At 38.8% G+C, this 19,891-nt stretch overlaps 2 protein-coding genes across 5 annotated transcripts in view; both read left to right on the forward strand.

Moving 5' to 3' along the window:
- Positions 1-14,587, forward strand: part of rc3h2 (ring finger and CCCH-type domains 2) — a 48,171-nt gene extending 33,584 nt beyond the window's left edge. For all 3 annotated transcript variants that reach the window (XM_077496621.1, XM_077496618.1, XM_077496619.1), the window contains exons 6-20: positions 1,236-1,436; positions 2,520-2,652; positions 2,933-3,051; positions 3,134-3,246; positions 3,858-4,133; positions 4,874-5,085; positions 6,287-6,576; positions 6,655-6,801; positions 7,717-7,869; positions 9,307-9,474; positions 9,890-10,139; positions 11,476-11,560; positions 11,723-11,888; positions 12,669-12,832; positions 14,080-14,587. In XM_077496621.1, the coding sequence (XP_077352747.1) occupies positions 1,236-1,436; positions 2,520-2,652; positions 2,933-3,051; positions 3,134-3,246; positions 3,858-4,133; positions 4,874-5,085; positions 6,287-6,576; positions 6,655-6,801; positions 7,717-7,869; positions 9,307-9,474; positions 9,890-10,139; positions 11,476-11,560; positions 11,723-11,888; positions 12,669-12,832; positions 14,080-14,230 (2,628 nt within the window). In that variant the 3' untranslated portion in view covers positions 14,231-14,587. The remainder of the gene's footprint in view (positions 1-1,235; positions 1,437-2,519; positions 2,653-2,932; positions 3,052-3,133; positions 3,247-3,857; positions 4,134-4,873; positions 5,086-6,286; positions 6,577-6,654; positions 6,802-7,716; positions 7,870-9,306; positions 9,475-9,889; positions 10,140-11,475; positions 11,561-11,722; positions 11,889-12,668; positions 12,833-14,079) is intronic.
- A 4,419-nt stretch (positions 14,588-19,006) lies between these two features.
- Positions 19,007-19,891, forward strand: part of rabgap1 (RAB GTPase activating protein 1) — a 61,069-nt gene continuing 60,184 nt past the window's right edge. For both annotated transcript variants that reach the window (XM_077497337.1, XM_077497338.1), the window contains exon 1: positions 19,007-19,164. The gene's annotated coding sequence lies outside the window, so the exon portion shown is untranslated. The remainder of the gene's footprint in view (positions 19,165-19,891) is intronic.

Here is a 19,891-nt window from a genome sequence, read left to right on the forward strand (position 1 = left end):
ATCAGAATTGAGATTAAATATTCTCACATTAATGTAATCTAACTTCTGACTTTAAAGTGAGAATTCTTAATCTCAGAATTCTGACTTTAAAGTGAGAATTCTGAGAATAAAGTGAGAATCTTGCCAAACCTTTTTTTTCCTCTCTTCACTGGTCCTAATCCTCTTCTGTATACTTTTTTTTTTTTTTTTTTACAGATTTAAACAATGCCAACTCCAAGTCTCCCATTCTCATTCTCTATTTAGAGTACTTTACTTATTCTGCCCGTTTTCCACTGCAAAGTATGATTTTAATTTCAGTTGGAGTTTTAAAATGGTACTGCTGGAATATGCAAAAAAAATCAGGGGACCAAGCCACACACCAGAGACATGAATGTATTTACATCTCTGCATGTGGCTGTTGGTTTCAAATTTTATACCAGCCAAAACTGTCCAGTGTGGTAAAGTGGACAGTGGGTGGCATAAAACGGAAGCATCTGCGGTTAATAAGGCAAAGCAACAGCGTACATCAATGCATGTTTGATAACGCGCCCCTTCGTAACCTCGAAAACGTCACAAACAGAGCACCCCCGGTAGATGCAAAAGTCAAGTAACTAATCCGCGCGTGTATTTCTGTGCCTGTCACCCGATGATGCGCATCGCTGGCAGGGCACAAATGCCAACTATTTCCTGGTGATGTAACAGCATTCTATATTTGCGTCCCGTCGCGCCCGGCCTTGCAGGACAGATGCGGGATATAGAAGCGGGTCAGAATGAGGTGGCAGAGTTCAGACACCAGACGATGACGACTTGCTGTCATGCTGAGCTCATTTGATTGGTGTGATGACTAATGATGATTACTCATAGGGCAGATTCTGAGAAAGGGAGACTCCCTTTTCTTGATCTGAATTTGAGTTGCATGTCTGAAGATTCATCACGCCGCCAAATCGTACGGTACAGTAAACTCCCAATACTAGTGGGAGATTTAGACCAGGCCAGGATGCAAATAGCGAAAATCTGGTTATTATTATTATTAAATGTATTATTGCTAAATTTTGATGTGGACATGTCTGCTGCGTTGCGACTGGAATTCCGCTAGTACAGGCTTTCCAAGTAAGTCGGTCATTAATAGCAGGTAAAAAGAATAGCTTATACAGATATTCATTGAGAAGAAATTACTGTAAAATAATACTGTTAATTATTGTGAAATGCTTATAAATTTTTTTTTTTTTTTTTTGTAATTTGTAATAATCATCCAGGTGACCAAGCGGGATGAAGACTCGTCGCTGATGCAGCTGAAGGAGGAATTCCGCACATACGAGGCCCTCAGGAGAGAACACGACGCCCAGATCGTGCACATCGCCATGGAAGCCGGCCTCCGCATTTCGCCCGAGCAGTGGTCCTCTCTGTTGTATGGGGACCTGGTGCACAAGTCGCACATGCAGTCCATCATTGACAAGGTCTCATTCATTAGACTCACGAGTCACCGCTGAAAAAAAAAAAACTAGAATTAGGTGTTCCCTCGTTTGTCGCGGGTGTTACGTTCCAAAAACTACTACTGTATTTGTTTTTTTTTCGTTTTGTTATGATTTTTACTTTATTATAAATGCTTGTTCGTTCATCATATGTTCTTTTTCATTTACATTCATTTTTTTCCATTAAAAGTAGATTTTTTTTAATTTAGTTATTATTCACATCCAGCACATATTTGTATTTATTTATTATATATGGGGGTTTTTTCAATTTGGTATGATTTTTAGTTTATTATGAATGCTTTTTCATTCATCATTTATGTTTTTTTTTTTTTATTTACAGTCACGCTATCAAAACAAGTTGAGGGCAAGTCAAGTTGAAGGAGAAACGCGATCAAAGCACATCTGGAGAAGTTTTTCCCCATTTTTTAAAAATGTACTTATGCAGCACAGTATATTTTTTTCATTTATTATGTTGTTTTTTTTCAATTTGGCATGATTTATAGTTTATTATTAATTCTTTTCCATTTATCATTTATGTTTTTTATTCATTTACAATCATTTTTTTCCATTATTAAAAGTATGTTTTTCATTTATTTATTATACAGCACAGTATATATTTTATTCATTTATTATATCTATTTTTTCATTTTGGTATGATTTTTAGTTTATTATGAATGCTTTTTCATTCATCATTTATGTATTTTTTTTCATTTACAGTCTTTTTTTTCCAGTTTACTTATTATACAGCACAGTATATATTTTCTATCTCCGGTATGCAACGTTGTGGAGCGACGGGACATACGCCGGTGGAAAGGTCTCGTCGAGACGAATCCACGAATGTCCATATGTCCCCGGTCGGACGGAGGCTTCGAGAGATACGGCCGCGCAAAGACCAAAAAAAAAATCTAAAAAGCACGCTGTAAAAATGTAAAAAGTCTGCAAAACAGCGAGGCCGCGAAAGATGAACCCGCAATAAACAAGTGAACACTGTACTTAAACAAATTCTCATTAAAATTCCATTTTAATAAATACATTTTAATGCTGATGTTAGCATTCATTACTGTGTAGTTGCAGTCTCCAGAGTCGTTTGCAAAGAGTGTCCAGGAGCTGACCATCGTCCTGCAGAGGACAGGAGACCCGGCCAACCTCACCAGCCTCGGAGCTCACCTCGAGCTGCTCGCCAACATAGACCACAACGCAGGTACGGTCACTCGCTTTTTAGAAACGAGATTTGTGTGATGCACTCTAATGATGATTACTCATAGGGCAGATTTTGAGAAAGGGAGGCTCCCCTTTTGCTGATCTGAATTTGAGTTGAGATATCTGAAGATGCCTCACGCGGCCACACAAAAACATTGCTCACAAAGGAATCTCTGTCGACAACAGCCATGGCTCACTGTGATGAGTTACAGCTACTCTATGCCTGTCTCAAAAAGAAACTCTTGTAGTATTGCAAAGTAATAATTTATTTGTATGCATAGATGATGCGGTACCATCCTGGGAGGAGCTCGAAAATGTGATGTTGGCAGTAAAGTTGGTGGTTCATGGCCTGGTAGAATTCATCCAAAACTTCAGCAAGAAGAGCCATGAGACCCCACAGGTAGTCACTTCATTATGCCACATGCAGATTCCGGTCTTTGATTGATTATGCACCTGTTGTTTGTGTCTGAATGTGTCTGCAGCCTCAGGTGAACAGCAAGTATAAGACCAGCATGTGCAGAGATCTTCGTCATCAGGGAGGTTGTCCGAGAGGAAGCAACTGCACGTTTGCACACACGCAGGATGAACTGGAGAAGTGAGTGTCCACGTCAAAATTGAGCAGTAATAAATTGAGTAATAATGCATATATTTTTGGACACTGAGGTCAAGTTGTATTTTGGAATTTTAAAAATGTGCAGAATTTCACAAGTTACTTAATGTTAAAGATTAGGTAGCTCTTAATTAAAAAAAAAATAAAAATGCACTGAGCTGTAACCAACATCTTACAAATACAATGATGCCATCTAGTGGCAGAAAAATGTAATGCATGCAATGCTCCTCTAGGGGGGCACGGTGTGGGATATGGAAGAAAAAAACATTTTTATTCCATTTTTATTGCACCCATTTTTATTTTTCTGCGTAACCAGATTAGCCTTCCTAGGCAGGTGCCAATGAAGATATTTTTTTGGGGTCTGGGCGACTCTCAATCGTCTGTCTGCCTTGATTGTCTCTGTGTCGCACGAGATTCTAAATTTCTAAATAGTCGAATTTGTTGTCAATTCCCGCCGAATCCAAGTTGGCATCCTTTTCGTATCCAGCCTGAATCTGGCTTGCAGATTATCAAAAGTGCTGCGTGTGAGAGACCCGTTGATCAGTTCCATGATTTTTTAAATAATTTGATGTATGTATTTATTTATTTATTTACAGATTTCGTCTGAGGAACAAAAAGAGCGGAAGTGGTAGTCGTTCATTTCCCCCACCCGGGGGTAAATCCTTCACAGCGGAGGGCAGCATTCACGCCGACGGCTCCGTCGAAGTTTGCGAGGACGGCCTGACAGAGGGAGGCTCTCACGCACAACTCATCTCCAGAGGCGCTGACAACATGGAGGGCATTAAGAGAGTCGTGTCCAGTGAATCGGTTGGGGCGAGTGGCTCCAACGGGCTGAGTGATGCCACGATGACGTTGTTGGGCTCAGCTGAACAGTAAGCATATTTCCTAAACTACAATATTACAAACAAACAAAAAAAAACATTTTTTTTTTATTTATTTGACATAGAAATTAGTTAGGAATTGGCTTTCTGTATAATAGGGGTGTGAATTGCCTAGTACCTGACGATTCGATTCGTTTCACGATTCACAGGTCACGATTCGATTCGATACCGATTAATCCCGATACGAATGGTCACGATTCGATACCGATTAATCCCGATACGAATTTATAAGTCGATTGTTGCGATTTTTTTCCATTCAAATTTAGAAAATACTATCAGTAAATTTGTACATGTACACTGTAAGATTTGTATGAATATATTTATCTAAAACTTGAGGCTTATAACCGTGAGCCACTGTACACAAACAGTTTGCAATCTGTTTCACATTTGAACAGCATTAAAATAAAAATATTAAGGCTTAATGTGCCGTTCATATAACATTCTTCCATGCTCAAGGTGTGAATCCTAAAAAAAAAAAAAAAAAAAAAAAAAAAAAAAAAAAAAAAAAAAAAAAAAAAAATCGATTCTGACGATTATTGAATCGATTCGAGAATCGCGCGATGTAGTATCGCGATATATCGCCGAATCGATTATTTTTAACACCCCTACTGTATAAAATGAGGCACATCTTGAATTGAAGACATAAATGAACTGTTCTAGATATTACAGTGTATTTGTCTAATATTCAATATTTGAATGAGTTTGTTTTTTATTCCTCCTTTCTCTTTGAGGAAGCCCGTGTCTCCACCGAGAACTCCCGTCATCCACTCCGTAACGTCATCTCCATTGGCAGCCATGGCACGGGTGACCGATGGCGGCGGGGGGCCAGTGTCCAAACAAGGCGGTCCCCTCATACTGCGAGTGCCTCACCCTTGTCAGGCCTCGGAGCTGTTCTACCAAGAACAACAATCTGCGTACGATACGGCCCACTACCAGACAAACTGTGAGTTTTTGTTGGAATACGGTATTGCCTCAATAGTGGTTGTTTATGTAACTAAAAAGACGATGGAACATCTTTTCATCTATTGTTCAAGTTCTGCTCTAGACTCACCCACAAAGATGGTGAAAATATACGATGTAGACAGATACTAACAAAAACATTAATCATACCGATTAATCCCGATACGAATTTCTAAGTCGATTGTTGCGATTTTTTTTCATTCAAATTTAGAAAATACTAATCAGTAAGCTTGTAGAGTGTAAGATTTATATGAAAATGTATGATTTATTTATCTGAAATTTCAGTCTTATAGAGGTTGTAATCTGTTTCATGTTTGAACAGCATTAAAATAAAATAAAAAGGCTTAATGTTCCGTTCATATAACATTCTTCCATGCTCAAGGTGTGAATCATAACCCGAAGTCAGACGTTTTGTTGAATATTTTTCCATTAAAAATGGAAGTTTAAAAATCGATTCACACACACACACACACACACAAAAAAAAAAAAGGCAATGATGATAAGACGTTGAATCGGTAAGTCTACTGAATGAACAATTCTGAGCTCTTAAAAAAAATAAATAAATAAATAAAAAATAAATAAATCGATTTTTCTTTTTGAATCGATTCGAGAATCGCGCGATGTAGTATCGCGATATATCGCCGAATCGATTTTTTTTTAACACCCCTAGTGGATATCATATGAAAGATTGAATTCCATTCTCTAAGAAAGTATGTTTTCTACCTTATTCCGTTCTTTAGTAATCACCATTTGAAAATAGGTCATTTGAGTGGCACCAAACTACAATAGAAAAAATAAGGAGAAAACAAAACTTTTTGTGAAAAGATACATTTTATACAACAACAGTTGTCTTTGAAACGAATATTTTTTTTGTTTAGTGATGCTCTTTGAATTAGATTTAATATGAGATAGGCGCCAGCACCCCCCGCGACCCTTGTGAGGAACAAGCGGTCAAGAAAATGGATGGATGGATGGATGGATGGATTGCAATCGGACGGAGTGCACTTGCATAGCACATATCCTGTCCAAAGTTCTTTACCAGGCATCATAGTCACTTAGGAGTGCAAAAGACAATGGACGGAGGAAGGAATTTGTGCCAGCATCAATTAGAGGGACGACACTATTTGAGGAAATATATTTTCAAATTGCTTTGTTGACAAAGTCCAATATATTTGTCTGCGCAGGTTCCTACTACCCATCCACTCTCCATCCTCCACACAAACCCTGCATGGCTCGCTTCCTCAGATCTTCCAACGTGCCAGAATCCTCTCTACCGCCGACTTCCTTTCCCGCCGAGCCTCAAATGCCCCACCAAGCCCCCTCCTCTCCTTCCACGGGATATCCGCCGAGGGACCGCACGGGACCCGCCGTCTTCCACCACCACCACCCAGGGCAGCCTCAGTACCGAGCTCTGGCTTCTGCCCATGGGGTTTATGCGCCTCTCTATGACAGCAGAAAAGTGTGGAGGCCTCAGGTTGATTTTATTGAATGCACGGGTGAAACTCGTCAACATCTCGACTGTTATGAACACGTTTGCCTATTTCTACTGCAGCTGTACCATAGAGAGGATGCCAGGAGTAATTCGTTGCCTCCAGAGGTACTGCATTCCTCTGTCTACCAACCTCCTCTCAGGGAGAGATTCAACTCGCTAGACAGTAACTTCTGCTCTGGATCCGAGCACCGTGCCGCACTGCACAGGGTGGGTACAATTACACGACATTTAGTTGTTCAGTTCAGTTGTTTTGTTGTGCTGAAGTTGGATCCCAAAAACGCAGACACAAATAAGATTTTAACTATTTATTCACATCGAGAGGCGTGGGACAAACTTGACTAGACGAGAAACAACGAGAGGTGCACAGAGGAACAGAGGTAATAATCCGAGAAAAACAACACTTCTCAGTCAGGCATATATAGACAGGGAATCGATCTGATTGGCTGTGTCTAGACATGTGGGAAACAGGACTGACATGGAATTATCGGATTGGCTGTTGACCATATAAAGAGATTCTTGACATCACATAGCGTCTTACCAGTTGAAACTAGTTGCTGCTACATGCTGATTGCATCAGACCCCAAACAAAGCACAGTCATGACCCAAACATAACCCTTGCATGAACTAAACATAACCCAGTCATCACAGAATATCATAGAAAAGTGACTTTCTCAGTAATTCAATTCCTTTAATAGACACCATGTCCTACAAGTACACGTGATCCTTTTTTTTTTTTTTTTTAACGTATGTACGTATGCTGCTGCTGAGCGCTTATGTCTTGTCCATCATCCCTAAATCTGTATTATTTTTTCTATTCTTTGGTGTCAAACTGCAAAACTGCATTCTTTTCCTTGAGTTTGTCTTCCTTCCACCCACATACTTTATTTATGTCACCTCTCCCTTCACTGCCAGTCGTGGAGCCTCGGACCTGTAGTCCATCCTCCTACTTGTACCTACCTAAATATGTCTCTGCCTCCCCCACTCACTTCCTTGCAATTTTCTCACCGTCTTATTGCACCAGCACTGTTACAGCAGAAATATATTGCGATTGCAATGTGTTATTGAAAACAAGGACTAGTAAACTTGCAAAGTACTAAGCAAGCCACGTTGTTGTTGTTTCAGGATTACGGTCGCGTCCCTCTGGTCTACGACGACCTGTTCCGACGTAAGCAAGAGCAGTGGGCGCATCACCACCACCACCATCATCATCATCATCACGGCGTCAGCAGGCCCCCCCAGCCCTCAGCCATCTTCAACATTGATTTCGGACCCGAGGTATGCAGAAAATCAGAGCGACGGATGGCAATTACAAGTCATTACATGAAGGAGAGGTACTCGTTGAGTTAACCTCTCTCCGCTTAATTGAATTCCCCGCTCAAAGAGCTTCCGCCAGGCCTAATATTATGTGAGTGGGAGATAGTTGCTTAGCAACAGTGGACGATGAAATCATGGCTCAACTGCTGCGGCGTGTGTGCGTGCGTGCGCGCGTGGGTGCATGTGTGAGAGGAAAAAAACATCACACAAGACTTTAACAACTAGCGACAGTTGAATTCTGCTGACTAAAATTTTTCTAAAATTTGTCCATAATGTATAAATATTGCATATAAGCTCTTTTTGGAGGTTTCCTATAAATTGGTGCTCTAAAATGATGACGTCTTGTTTATGTTCATGTCAGAAGAACACTCAATTGAGTTGATATACCAAGTTATATATAGCGCCCCTTTTTTTTTTTTTTTTTTTTTTTTTTTTTTACCTCAAAACAACAAAAGAACACATGATAAAAGGTAATGGATGATGTGTGTGCAATATTAACTCATTCAATCCCAAAAACGTGTAAAAACGTTTTTAACACTTTGTCCTTCCCTCCCAAAAACGTGTTTATACGTTATGATTTATTTATTTATTTATTTTTAATGCAAGAGCATGCAGAAGGCTTTGATGCAGATTCTGGCATGAAGAGGTGGCTTAAAGCAATGGTAGTTACTGCGGCCGGCTGGTGGCAGCAGAGTATAAGAGATCAGCCAGGGCCATGATGCAGCAAGCTCTTTTTGTCAGTGTTTTTACCAGGAATGTGAATATGGACGAAACGTAGCTATATTCTCTTGCTAATTGCTGCAAAACGGAAACAGATACAAATACACTTTTTTTTTTTCCTGATGAAAACATAGACACTAATCTTTCTTTTGGTGGGTTCCATGTTTTTATAGCAATAGAACAGAATATTCTGTGGGCCTTGCAAAATCAGTCAAAATCCAACAAAACAGCCCGACGCAAAGGGCGTTGCTTCATTGAAAATGGCTGGGAGTGAATGAGTTAATAAGTTCTTGGAAAAAAATGCAATTCTTTTCTATTATCAGTGATAAATGATAAATTAAAGCTTAGCCAAATTGTGGGATGTGATTTGACTTAAATGTATCTACTTGACTAGGGGCAAATTAACAAATAATTATTCATTGAATCATCTTGATAGAAGATCAAAATCTCCTGAGCTCCTATTTGAATTCCATTGTTCTGCACTAATTACTAACCATCAATTCATTAGTTATGTCAACTACTCACTTGAACGCAGGCAACGTGCAATCAGTAGTCTTTTTTTTTTTTTTTTTTTTTCGGTTAATTGATTTGTTTCGCCGTGATGTTTGCGTTGTCCTTTCTGTGTGAAATAGTAAATGGAGCGCTGACGACCACAACACGTTTTTGCGTCTGTTCCAGCATGTGGAGAGCAGCGCAGGTCAGTGTACGGGTTGTCGCTTCCGAGGCGAGGAGAGCTTGGCGCGCTATTCGCCGTGGTCGTGCGGCGCAACCGTCGGCCCCTGCCTCAGCCCGTTTGAGCCTGAGGCGCTCACGCAAGCTGCGTCGCACTCCGCCCTCGAGCAGCCGGTGAGTTTAGTGTCACGCCACTGCCGCAATTTTTGGAGGTGAAGGAAAATGAAAAAGAATAAAGAGATTGTCAACTTGCAGTTAGCCAAAAATGCTATTACTGTCTATTATAATGATTATCGAAAAAAAAACATAATTTAACGTCTTGCTTTAATTAAAGAAAAGATGGATTGCTGTCATGTGATTCTTGTTAAGAGACATGATCACGAGTTCACTCATTCAGTGCCATTGACGGCGATACACGTCAAAGATAAGTTAATACGTGAATGCAGCAATGAATTTGAATATTTTTGCTTTAGTCTTACCTATCCAGTACAAAAAGAACCAAATTCCACATGCTCAACAAAATTATTCTAAAAAAAAATGCTTGAAACAATGCATCCCTTCCCTAAATTAGTGATTGTTTCTCACTTAGGAGGGCTGCAGCAGTGGCGGCGGCGGCGGCGGTGTTAGCGGCGGCGGCGTCACAAAGCGCTGGCTGCATTCGTTCGATCACTACAGGCGACTAAAAGAAGAGGACCCCATCATTCCCTTCAGTGAGGGCCCCATCATTTCCAAGTGGGGGGCCATATCCAGAGCGTCCCGCTCGGACTACCACACCACCAATCCCGTCCAAGCCACCGCTTGCCAGGGTGGCGCTAGCACCACGCCCGTCAACTTTAAAGGTAAGCGTAGACAAGAAGTATTGTGGAGCGCATTTCATACACAAGGTAATCCAATATGCTAGTTACGAAAGGCTTTAAAGTCAAAATAAAATATTAAAAGGAAAATTGAAAAACAAAACGAAAGATTTCACAATTATTATTGCAGTTGTGGAATATGAGTTAAGCAGCAAAATATGTTTTTATCCATCTAAGGAGGTGGCCATTTTGTCACTTCCTGTCAACTGAAAATGAAATCACTTGCTCAGGGCTCAAGTAACTGATTTTTTTTTTTAAGGTTGACTTCCTCTTTAAAGAATGTACAGCACAAGAACATAACTTTGTAAAATGTGATTATACAAGGTGCAAACTCAGACCAGATATTTGTACAACAAACTAGTTGAGATTGGCTCACTCTGCTGGTAGCAGTCAAGTACTGCACTCCATTTTGCTTCAATCGCTTCAAAACGCAAAACACTAATAATTAACAAGCAAATCCACAAAACCTACAACATTCTTTACAATCACGTATTTGTGCAAGTTTCAAACTCTTAATAAAATGGTCATTTAAAGGGGAAGTCAACCTTTAACATTTCTTGACACTAATTTATTAGATGTGACCTCACTAGTCTAAACATGACATTGCGATTAATATTACATTCACCAATATCCAGCCATTTTGCAATGATCTGTTTATTAATACTGGATAACCGATAGGCCAACACTTTTGAAGCTGTCTGAGACAGTACTTAGTAGAAACAGCAGGATTTATGATGTGTTAAATGTGTTAAAAACAAAAGGACTTCAGACATATTACAGCTTGCCTTAAATACATATATAAATTATATGTTTAATTAATGATGTTTAGAGGAGGAAACTTGTATATCTATTATTTTCTGTAATTCAATAAACGATGCCTCTACTAAATCTAATGTTGGGGTCTAAGGAACAGAGCGATTAAAAAAAATCAAATAAAATAGGGGGGTGTTCAAAGTAGCACATACCTTCCACTAAGATGGCCGCCCTTTGGCTTCAACAGTTTGCAATCGGCTATCCAGTAATTACATACAGATCAGTGACATTTTTTGCCACTTGCTGTCGACTGAATATGACATCACATTTGCTCAGCACTCCGACAACCACCAATCACAGCTCCCCTTGTTTTCTGAAGCTGAGCTGTGATTGGTTGTTATCTGAGACCTGAGCAACTGTGATGTCACGCCCTGTGCGTAGGTCCACATTCTCCGCGGGGGCCCCCGTTTTCCACGAGGAAACACATTGTGACATGCGACTTTTGACCAAAGTAAAGGAACGCTCTGACATGTACTTGCCGTGTCCAAAATGTTGGTGTTTTCCCCAGATTACAACTGCCACTTGGATCGCAGTGACTACAGGTGGAGCACAAGAGGATCGGACTCGTCCAGCCACTCCAGTTTCCTAGAGAGGTACAGCCAATATTTTACATATCTGCAGATTTTGCATCTTATTTTCTTGTAGGCTTGACTGGTTTCTACATAAAGGGGACACATCCTACTTGGAGAAAAAAAACAAAAACAAAAACATATCATTTTGTCACTTGTGCCTTTTGCATGCATTTGTGGTTTCAGTGAGCAGCTTTGTCAACATTCGCCAAGTGAGAAAATTGTATGTGATCTGCAAAGCCACCAGACAGCCTTCAGCGGCGAGAACGAGCCAGGCTCGGAACGAGACATTGAGCTTGAGCTGTGCGCTCTGGACATGGAGGACTCGGAGCCCCGGGACATCAAGTCTCAGGTAGAGCCTGAAAAAAACCACTCAAGAAGATCGTCATCATACAAATATAGCCGAACCTCTCAGTTAAAAAAAAAAAGAAAACAAATGAAAAAGTGTTTTGCTTCTACTTTGTTTAAACAAATAAGCCAAAAGGGCAAATTTGAGTAATATGTTCCCAGGCTCAATTTGTCAGTTAAAAATCCTTTCAATGTAACATTAACATTAGGGTTTTATCGATAATGGTAATATTGTGATATTGCGATATTAAAACTGCCACAATATAGTCGTCATGTCACGGTATTAAAAGCAGCATTTATTATTATTATTTTTTTAAGTCAGGTTGATTTCCATTAGTGCAGTTCTAGCACCCTCTGGTGGCTAGTTTTTTCGTGCAATTTAATTTTCACAAGGCATGTTTTTGCCCTTTAATGTTTAAAATGCACGCTATTGTCAGATGAAGGGGAACGGAATATGCTTGTATGGAGGAACTCAATATGTCTGTGCATTAGCAAGTAAGTGCCTCAATATTACTACTACTACTACTACTAGAGATTGCAGGTTGGTTATATGCATTGCTGTAATGTACACAAGCACATTATTGTATAAGCTCATTTTTTTTTACAATATTGTGACTTTTTTGCATCGCCAACCTTGCCACAATATCGTGATAATTATCATATTGTGATCTTCATATCGTGGATATCGTTGCATCCCTAATTAACATCAGTAACTACCATTAAGTGATAATACATAAAAAACTACACAACCTCAAATTTCAACATTTCGTTGTTTGCCTTTCAGGATTCTTTGGAGCTGGCCACATCATATTCCGAGGACGTTTCCCACCTCCTCCCACCGACCTGCTCGTCACCGCTCCTGTCATCCCCGATCGAGGAACAAAGACATGCAGAGGACTCTTCAACGGACAAGATGGACACTTACCTGCTGAAAAAGATGGCCTTCAGGTGACTTGTGATTGAACTTCCAGAAGGAGTTTGTCATGTTTAGGATTGAAAAATGACGACATCCACCACACGCATCCAGAGCTCAGGATCTGTCTGCCACCAAAATCGCATTACACCAGCTGCGCCACAACTTTGACCTGCTTTTAGCCGGTCTAAAGTCTAGTCTACTTTCTTTAATCAAATTTTCCGGTGCGCCGAGGGCACGTAAAAAAACGCCCTTGATCCGCCAGAATGCCCAGCGAGGCGCAACATGGTCTGGCAAGGTCCCCAAAAAACATAATACATTTTTTAATAATAAAACATTTTATTTCTGTACACTCAAGGTCACCTTACAATAAGTTAAAAACATACAATAAAATGTTAACAACAACATAAAATAAAGTAAAATAAAATAAAAATAAAATAAAATAAGAAAAGAAAAGACAGCGCAGTTATGATCAGTGTAAGTAAGAAAACAAAAATGAATCTAGGCTTGGACCGAAATGTAAATGAAGATGCGGCAATTTTTACGCCGAGCACATATGTGCCAGTCGACAAAAATCGGGCCCTTAAGTTTTTAGATTATATAATTAAGAGAAAAAAGCCACAGGGATGGGAATTTTTTTTTATGGAAATTCAATTATATTACAGGAGTAGAAAAATATTTTAATATTACTTAAAAAATGTGTGATTTTTTTGTGTGGAAAAAATATCATTTTGACATTGGAGTCAGAAGAGTCATAATCATCGGAGAATAATGTATAATTAATGTCAGAAAAATATGCATCAATAATAAATCATAATTACCAATAATGCAAAGTCTAATTTTAATGAATAGTAATGATTTTGATTTTTATAAAATTAGTCTTGATTCTTTAAAATAATTTAACTTTTTAAAGTACTATATTTTGACTTTTTCGCTCATAAAACTCCTGTAATATCACCTTTTAATTATTGGAAGATAACATAAAAAAAAGTATACCCATACTGGGGGAAAAAAAGAAAAAAAATGACTTAACAGTGTGAAATGTGGTCCTCTTAAGTTCAACACAAATGGCAGCAGGCAGATACAAGTTACTTGTACCTTCTGCCATCTAGTGGAAGTGGATTTAATTATTCTGCCTGTCAATATGTCGCTGGCAAGAATAGAGTGGTAAATAATCATTTTTGATCCATTAAATCCTCTTTGTAAAAATTTTAAAAAAATGATTTGAGTTCTTTTTAATCCTACATGTTCTTTCCCTTTCCATTGTGTTTTCTACTCCCAGGAAGTCGCTGTCTCCTGTAGGCTTGGCGTCAGGGGGCCTGGCGGTCAGCAAGCTGGTGCTGCGGACCGGAACGCCCCGACCCGGCGGCGACTCCTCCCCGCGCTCTTGTCCCGAAACGCCCGGGGCGGAGATGTTGCTCAGTGGAAGCTGAGGGATACGTGGAATCACGTCATCACCCTTGACAACGCACCGTTACATGTAATGCTACAGTTTACACACGTTGAATTCTGTTGTGGTTTAACACAGCAGTCCCCCTTGTTAAGACAAGTACGACTCATTTATAAATGTCTGTTTGTTTGTTTTTTTGTGCTCAATTATTGTGCATACTTTTTGTATTTGCGTCCCCAAAGTTTTCCCGTCTGTCTTTTTCTATACACAGAGGCATTAAAGGGATACTTCACTTATTTAGCCCATTATAGCAATAAAAAGTTAATATTTTGTCTATAATTAATTTGATACTTTCATTATTGTTCACGTACAATTAAAAACACATTTTGCAACTTGCTGTCTACTGAAAATGACATCACAAGGGCTCAGGTAACCAATCACAGCTCACCTGTTTTCTAAGTTCGGTCATGTGACTTGAACAAGCTGAGCTGTGATTGGTTACCTGAGCCCTTGTGATGTCATTTTCAGTAGACAGCATGTTGCAAAATGCGTTTTTAAAGGTATTAATTGTGCATGAAAAATCATAAAAATATCAAATTTATTATAATTATATTAAATATTAATGTTTGACTGCCAAAAATGGCTAAATAAGTAAAGTATCCCTTTAATACAGTCCTTCCATGTACTAGATAAGATGACCTTTATTAGTCCCACAATGGGTAAATTTATAATGTTTCAGCAGCAATAGTAGTTTTTTTTTTTTGTTGTTGGTTTTTTTATGAAAGAAATTAATACATTGTGCTCAAGCACATTAACATAATATACATGAACCTGTTCGCAGTGCAAATTGAGGTTCTTTGAACACTAATTCCCTATCTAATTTGTTTGCTAATTTTAGTATTTTAAAAGGTGCATCCAAAGTCCAACAATTACTTAATTTCCATTTAATTTCAAAACAATTTTCCCACAGGAAATAATGCAAAATTCTTTGCGTTAAATGTGGACGGCGAAGGACATAGTGATTCTTTAATGTTTGGCCAAGAAAAGCCAGGCGGACCGCCATGCTTATAAACCGCTGGGGGAAACCCTGGATGCCCAATTTTGTCTGTTACATTGAAACTTTTTTTTTTTTTCACATTTGAAAGAAACCTTATTTTTTTAACACTCACATACCTTTTGATGTCTGACGGTAATTGGAAAAAATATCCTAGATGTAAACGAGATTTGAGTTTTCCTTAAGTGTCCCAAAATGCACAAAAATGAAAATGATTAGAAATGTGCCGAGCCTGTTCCCGCTCAAATTTTGACCCGTGTACTAAAAATAGATTTCAGATGTTTTTTTTGCCAGGTATTGTGAGACTCTCAAAAGAATGCATTTATGTGCTCCTGTCCACTTTGCGATACATTGTGGTCTTGTGATTTTCCGCCATCTGGATCACTCGCTACGTCAAGCAAACATGATGCAACACATTTGGCGGTTAGCTTTGGAATCTCATCGCCAGCAGCAGCAGACTACAGATGTCTTCTGTCTGCTATTACTGAAAACAAGAGTCTATGATAACCACCGTACTGGAGGTCATATGATGCTTTGAACTGGGGGCCACCAACCAGTGGCCTACGGCGCGGTCACAAGATCTCATGACTTCTGTGTGGTAATCATTGATGCAGGTGACTCCAGAAAAACATGTGCATCAACTAAATTAAAGGTTGAGATGCTCTTTGTTATACAATGCAGTATATGATATTAATACTAAGGCCCGCAGGCCATATAAAGTCCATTCTAAATGAGCACTCTAATGTAAAACCCCGATAAAATTGAACCCACCTGCATGGATCCTTTTGTGTTTCCGCCTTTGTTTGTGCATTTTGTGCTCTGCTAACTTCTGTGAAGTTGTTTGTCCGAGTATTTTGTATCAGGAATTGCAGTCACTTTTTCAATAGCGCTCATGCTGTGTTAAAATATTTGCCGGTCATCCGATCTGCTTTTGTCAGTAAGATGCTGCTGGACTGTAAACACTTGGATATGCATACATTCACTCCATATATGCATTTCTTAGTGATACTTTACGGAATACAGCTTTGAGAAAATGAATGAATATTTTGTACGTTTTTTTTGTATGTCGATGAATTTTAGCTCTGTGAGCCACTGTTGCGTCGCATCTGTTTACACTTTTAAAATCATCTAAAGTGCCATCTAATGAATTATTAGCGAGAACTGTGAAATAAACTTTTTGTCGCCAAGCTTGGCTTGAGGTTTCCCCAGAAAAGAATCGTGTTGCTCTACTATGATAGTCATGGCATTAAATATTCTGCGGAAGTACTGCTTTTGCGCATATACTAGCTTAGGGCAATGATTCTCAAAGTGTTTATTAGCCTTTTATTTGTGCAATGTATAAAAATTGAATACAAATAATGATGAAACAGAAAAATATAGGAATGTAAAATTAATATTTTACGGTATTGAAAATATTTTAAAAATATCTTAGGGGTTTTTTGGGAGCTTTTTTGAGTTTTTTTAAAATTTTATTTTATTTTATTTTTCTGAATAATTTTTTTTTCTGTTTTACTGAATATTTTTTTCTGTCATAAAAAAAATAAATAAAAATTATTCAAAAAAACAGAAAAAAAAATTACTCCGAAAAACAGGGGGAAAAACATTATTAAAAAAAACAGAAAAAAATATTCAGTAAAACAGGAAAAAAATATATATTCAGAAAAACAGAAAAAAAATTACTCAAAAAAACAAAGCAACCCAAAAAATTTTGATTTTTTTTTTAATTTCAAGTGAATGCAACACGCTCCCGTATAAATTATAAATTAAATCAAATGTAAAAAGAAATAAAATAAAAACGAAATACGAGTAAAATACGTGATTTCACTTATCATAATTACGGGATAAATACACTTAAGAATTATTTTTAATTAAAATGAACTATCTTACATACACATTTGAACACTTTTATTTCTCTCATGACCTTGCCCCACCTGTCCCTTAAAAAAAAAAAATAAAAAATAATCAAATGAGGCCCTTCAATATAGCGACCCACTTGGCAATTATTTGAGGCACGGCGTCATAACTGAGTAGAGGGCGTTATTTCAGGAAATACTTCATTTTGCTACGCCAATACAGTATATTGCTCTTCGGTATACTGACTTTTTTTTTTTTCTGACCTTGCTGTATGTAAAACATGACTCTCAACATGTAAATAATAATGACTTCTTCTCGTTTCCTTGAAAAAGTCTGTGGTTCGCTTCAAACGCCTTCGGCCTGCATTCATCCTTTGTCATGCATGCAGTTTTACAGTATTGTGCCTCTTGTGATGGCAGAGTATCAATGTAGTTGTGATACAACACGCACACGCACAAACGCGCGCACGAACCCACCGTAAGAGTTCTGCACATGCCCACTGTGTGGCCACGTCAGGTGCAGATGTTTTCAGCAGCATGCTTGTTTGCTCATTCACACTGATGATTATTATTATTAGTTGTTGTGATTTTATTCTTTGTTTTGATTCTAAGAACGTCCTGTCTGTTAAACGTGAAACAAAAACAGACGAACTGGTGTTTTCCTGTTACTCATGTCTGTATTAGACGCTTTAATACGCAAATCTGTTGTTTGATTGAAACTATTGAAGTGATGGTACGCATCCGTGGTTGTATATAGTCCGCCGCCATCTATCGATGGATTTATCGGCCTTATTTATACGACCCGATCAGATTTGGTTGAATGTTAAGAGAGTCAGTGGGGGAAGTTGTGTAATGTTTCAGAAGGAAGAAAATGTCAATCCTTTCGAGACAGCATAATGTAACATATCCCCTCATTGAAATAATACAGTTATGTATTCCATTTATTTCCTTGGAAATGCCACTTTGCGAAAGGTTTCCCTTTTTTAACCATATGCTAATGCTTGGCTACACTAAAGTCTCAATGTGTTTATGAAGATGGACTTTTAACTGATTAACCGTGTGGGCGTGTGTGTTTTCTTGTCTTTTCTTGCATATCGCAGTGATGTTAAGCAGCGAAGTGTTATCGTGTTGCACTGTGAGATGAGACTGGATGCATGCAACAATAAAACAAACATAAACTTGATGTTTTTTCCTTCTTGATGTTGAAATACCATCACAATTCCAAACCAAAAGTTTATTTGTCAGGGAAATTAATCTAAAATAATAAATAAATAATACATAAAAAGACAATTTGTATTTGGTAACTGTATTTAGAAAAGAAATATTGTAAAAATACCAATACTCATAACCGCACAATTTATATTTATTTATAGTTTGTGTAAATATAAATGCAGAGTGAAAAATCAGACCATACATTTTGCCACGTTTTTGGGCAATATTGTTATAGTCCAATGAAACCAACATTAAAATTTTGGCCATAATAACGCTGCTAATTTTCAAAAGAACACCTCAACGACACTGAATTATGAACACTTCAAAACCGCAGTTAGCACTATACCTTTTTAGCTTCAGCTAGCAAGACTATGATTTAACATGAGTTTGAATGGGACTGGTTCATTCTGAACACTGTGCACAACCACATTATTTCCGTCATTAGTTTTTTGTTTAATTTTCGTTTCATCTTGATTACAGTGCTTTCAAACAGCCGCAGCTGTCACAAAGCGCTCACAGGACACAATACAGGCGAGAGCAAAGAATAAAGTTTTGAAATATTTATGTTGTCTTCTTTTTTTTTATAACGAAAATCTGGCTTTTTTTTTTAAATAATCAATTTGTAAATCAACTGTACGAGTTCATATAGGCGCGCATGCGCATCGACAGCGAGCGCATCACGATGCAAGGCCGTGCTAGGGGCCGTAACACATGCGCATGCGCAATGCCGTTGACATCGGGTTGCTTCGGGCTTGTGTTTACAGCTCGCTTGGATGCTGCTTGGCTTGTGACGAAATTGGCGTACTACAATGTTGCGCCAAACGTCATTAGACAACATATAGCCGCGGTGATTTAAAGGTAAGTTCGCTATAACGCGCCGAAGCGTTTGTCACTGTCGACTGCTTCTTCACTTGCAGAGGGGGGGAAAAAAAAAAACATTGTCAGTGTGAACTGTGAGGTAGCAAGCTAGCTTGACAGTTCGCTCTACTGTAGTGGCCTGTATCCAGGCTTCCTTTTCCTCCTCCCTGCCTGCATACGCGACAATGTATCTCCAACACCCTCCCGTGGGTCTCCAAATAAACTCTTTCGGGTTACCTTCACAAACGCTTCGCCTTACAGTTCAACGAGGCTGACCGGAAGGCGCTCGTGTAGCTATGACGGCTAACCCCTGTCAGGTTGACGCTAACTATAAATCCACACTTGGGTCAATTCATCAGGCGAAATTATTTAAAACAGACTCTAAATGTGAATTGAGTTTGGAATGCATTTCAGGCCGCGGCAGTGTTTGTGTGCATCGCCAAAAAGGGTAGCAGGTTTGCTTGTGTCCGGATTAAGTGAGGGGGGGCCGGAAAGCCAATTAAAGTGCAGGCTAGCAGTCTAATGTGTGCTAACAAGGCGTGACGTCTATCAAATCCAGTACATGAATCCACATGGCCTCCCTGTTTCGTTTGTTTTGCTACAGCTGATGAATGATAGTGGGCCGGACGAATCCATGGCTTTCTTCATGCATGTTTAGTCATGCCAGACCACTGCTGATGTGTCCTTGTGCAAGATTTGTTACTTTCCTGAGTGGGGCAGTCACGAT

The sequence above is a fragment of the Festucalex cinctus genome, chromosome 15, assembly GCF_051991245.1.
Source record: "Festucalex cinctus isolate MCC-2025b chromosome 15, RoL_Fcin_1.0, whole genome shotgun sequence".
Lineage (NCBI taxonomy): Eukaryota > Metazoa > Chordata > Actinopteri > Syngnathiformes > Syngnathidae > Festucalex > Festucalex cinctus.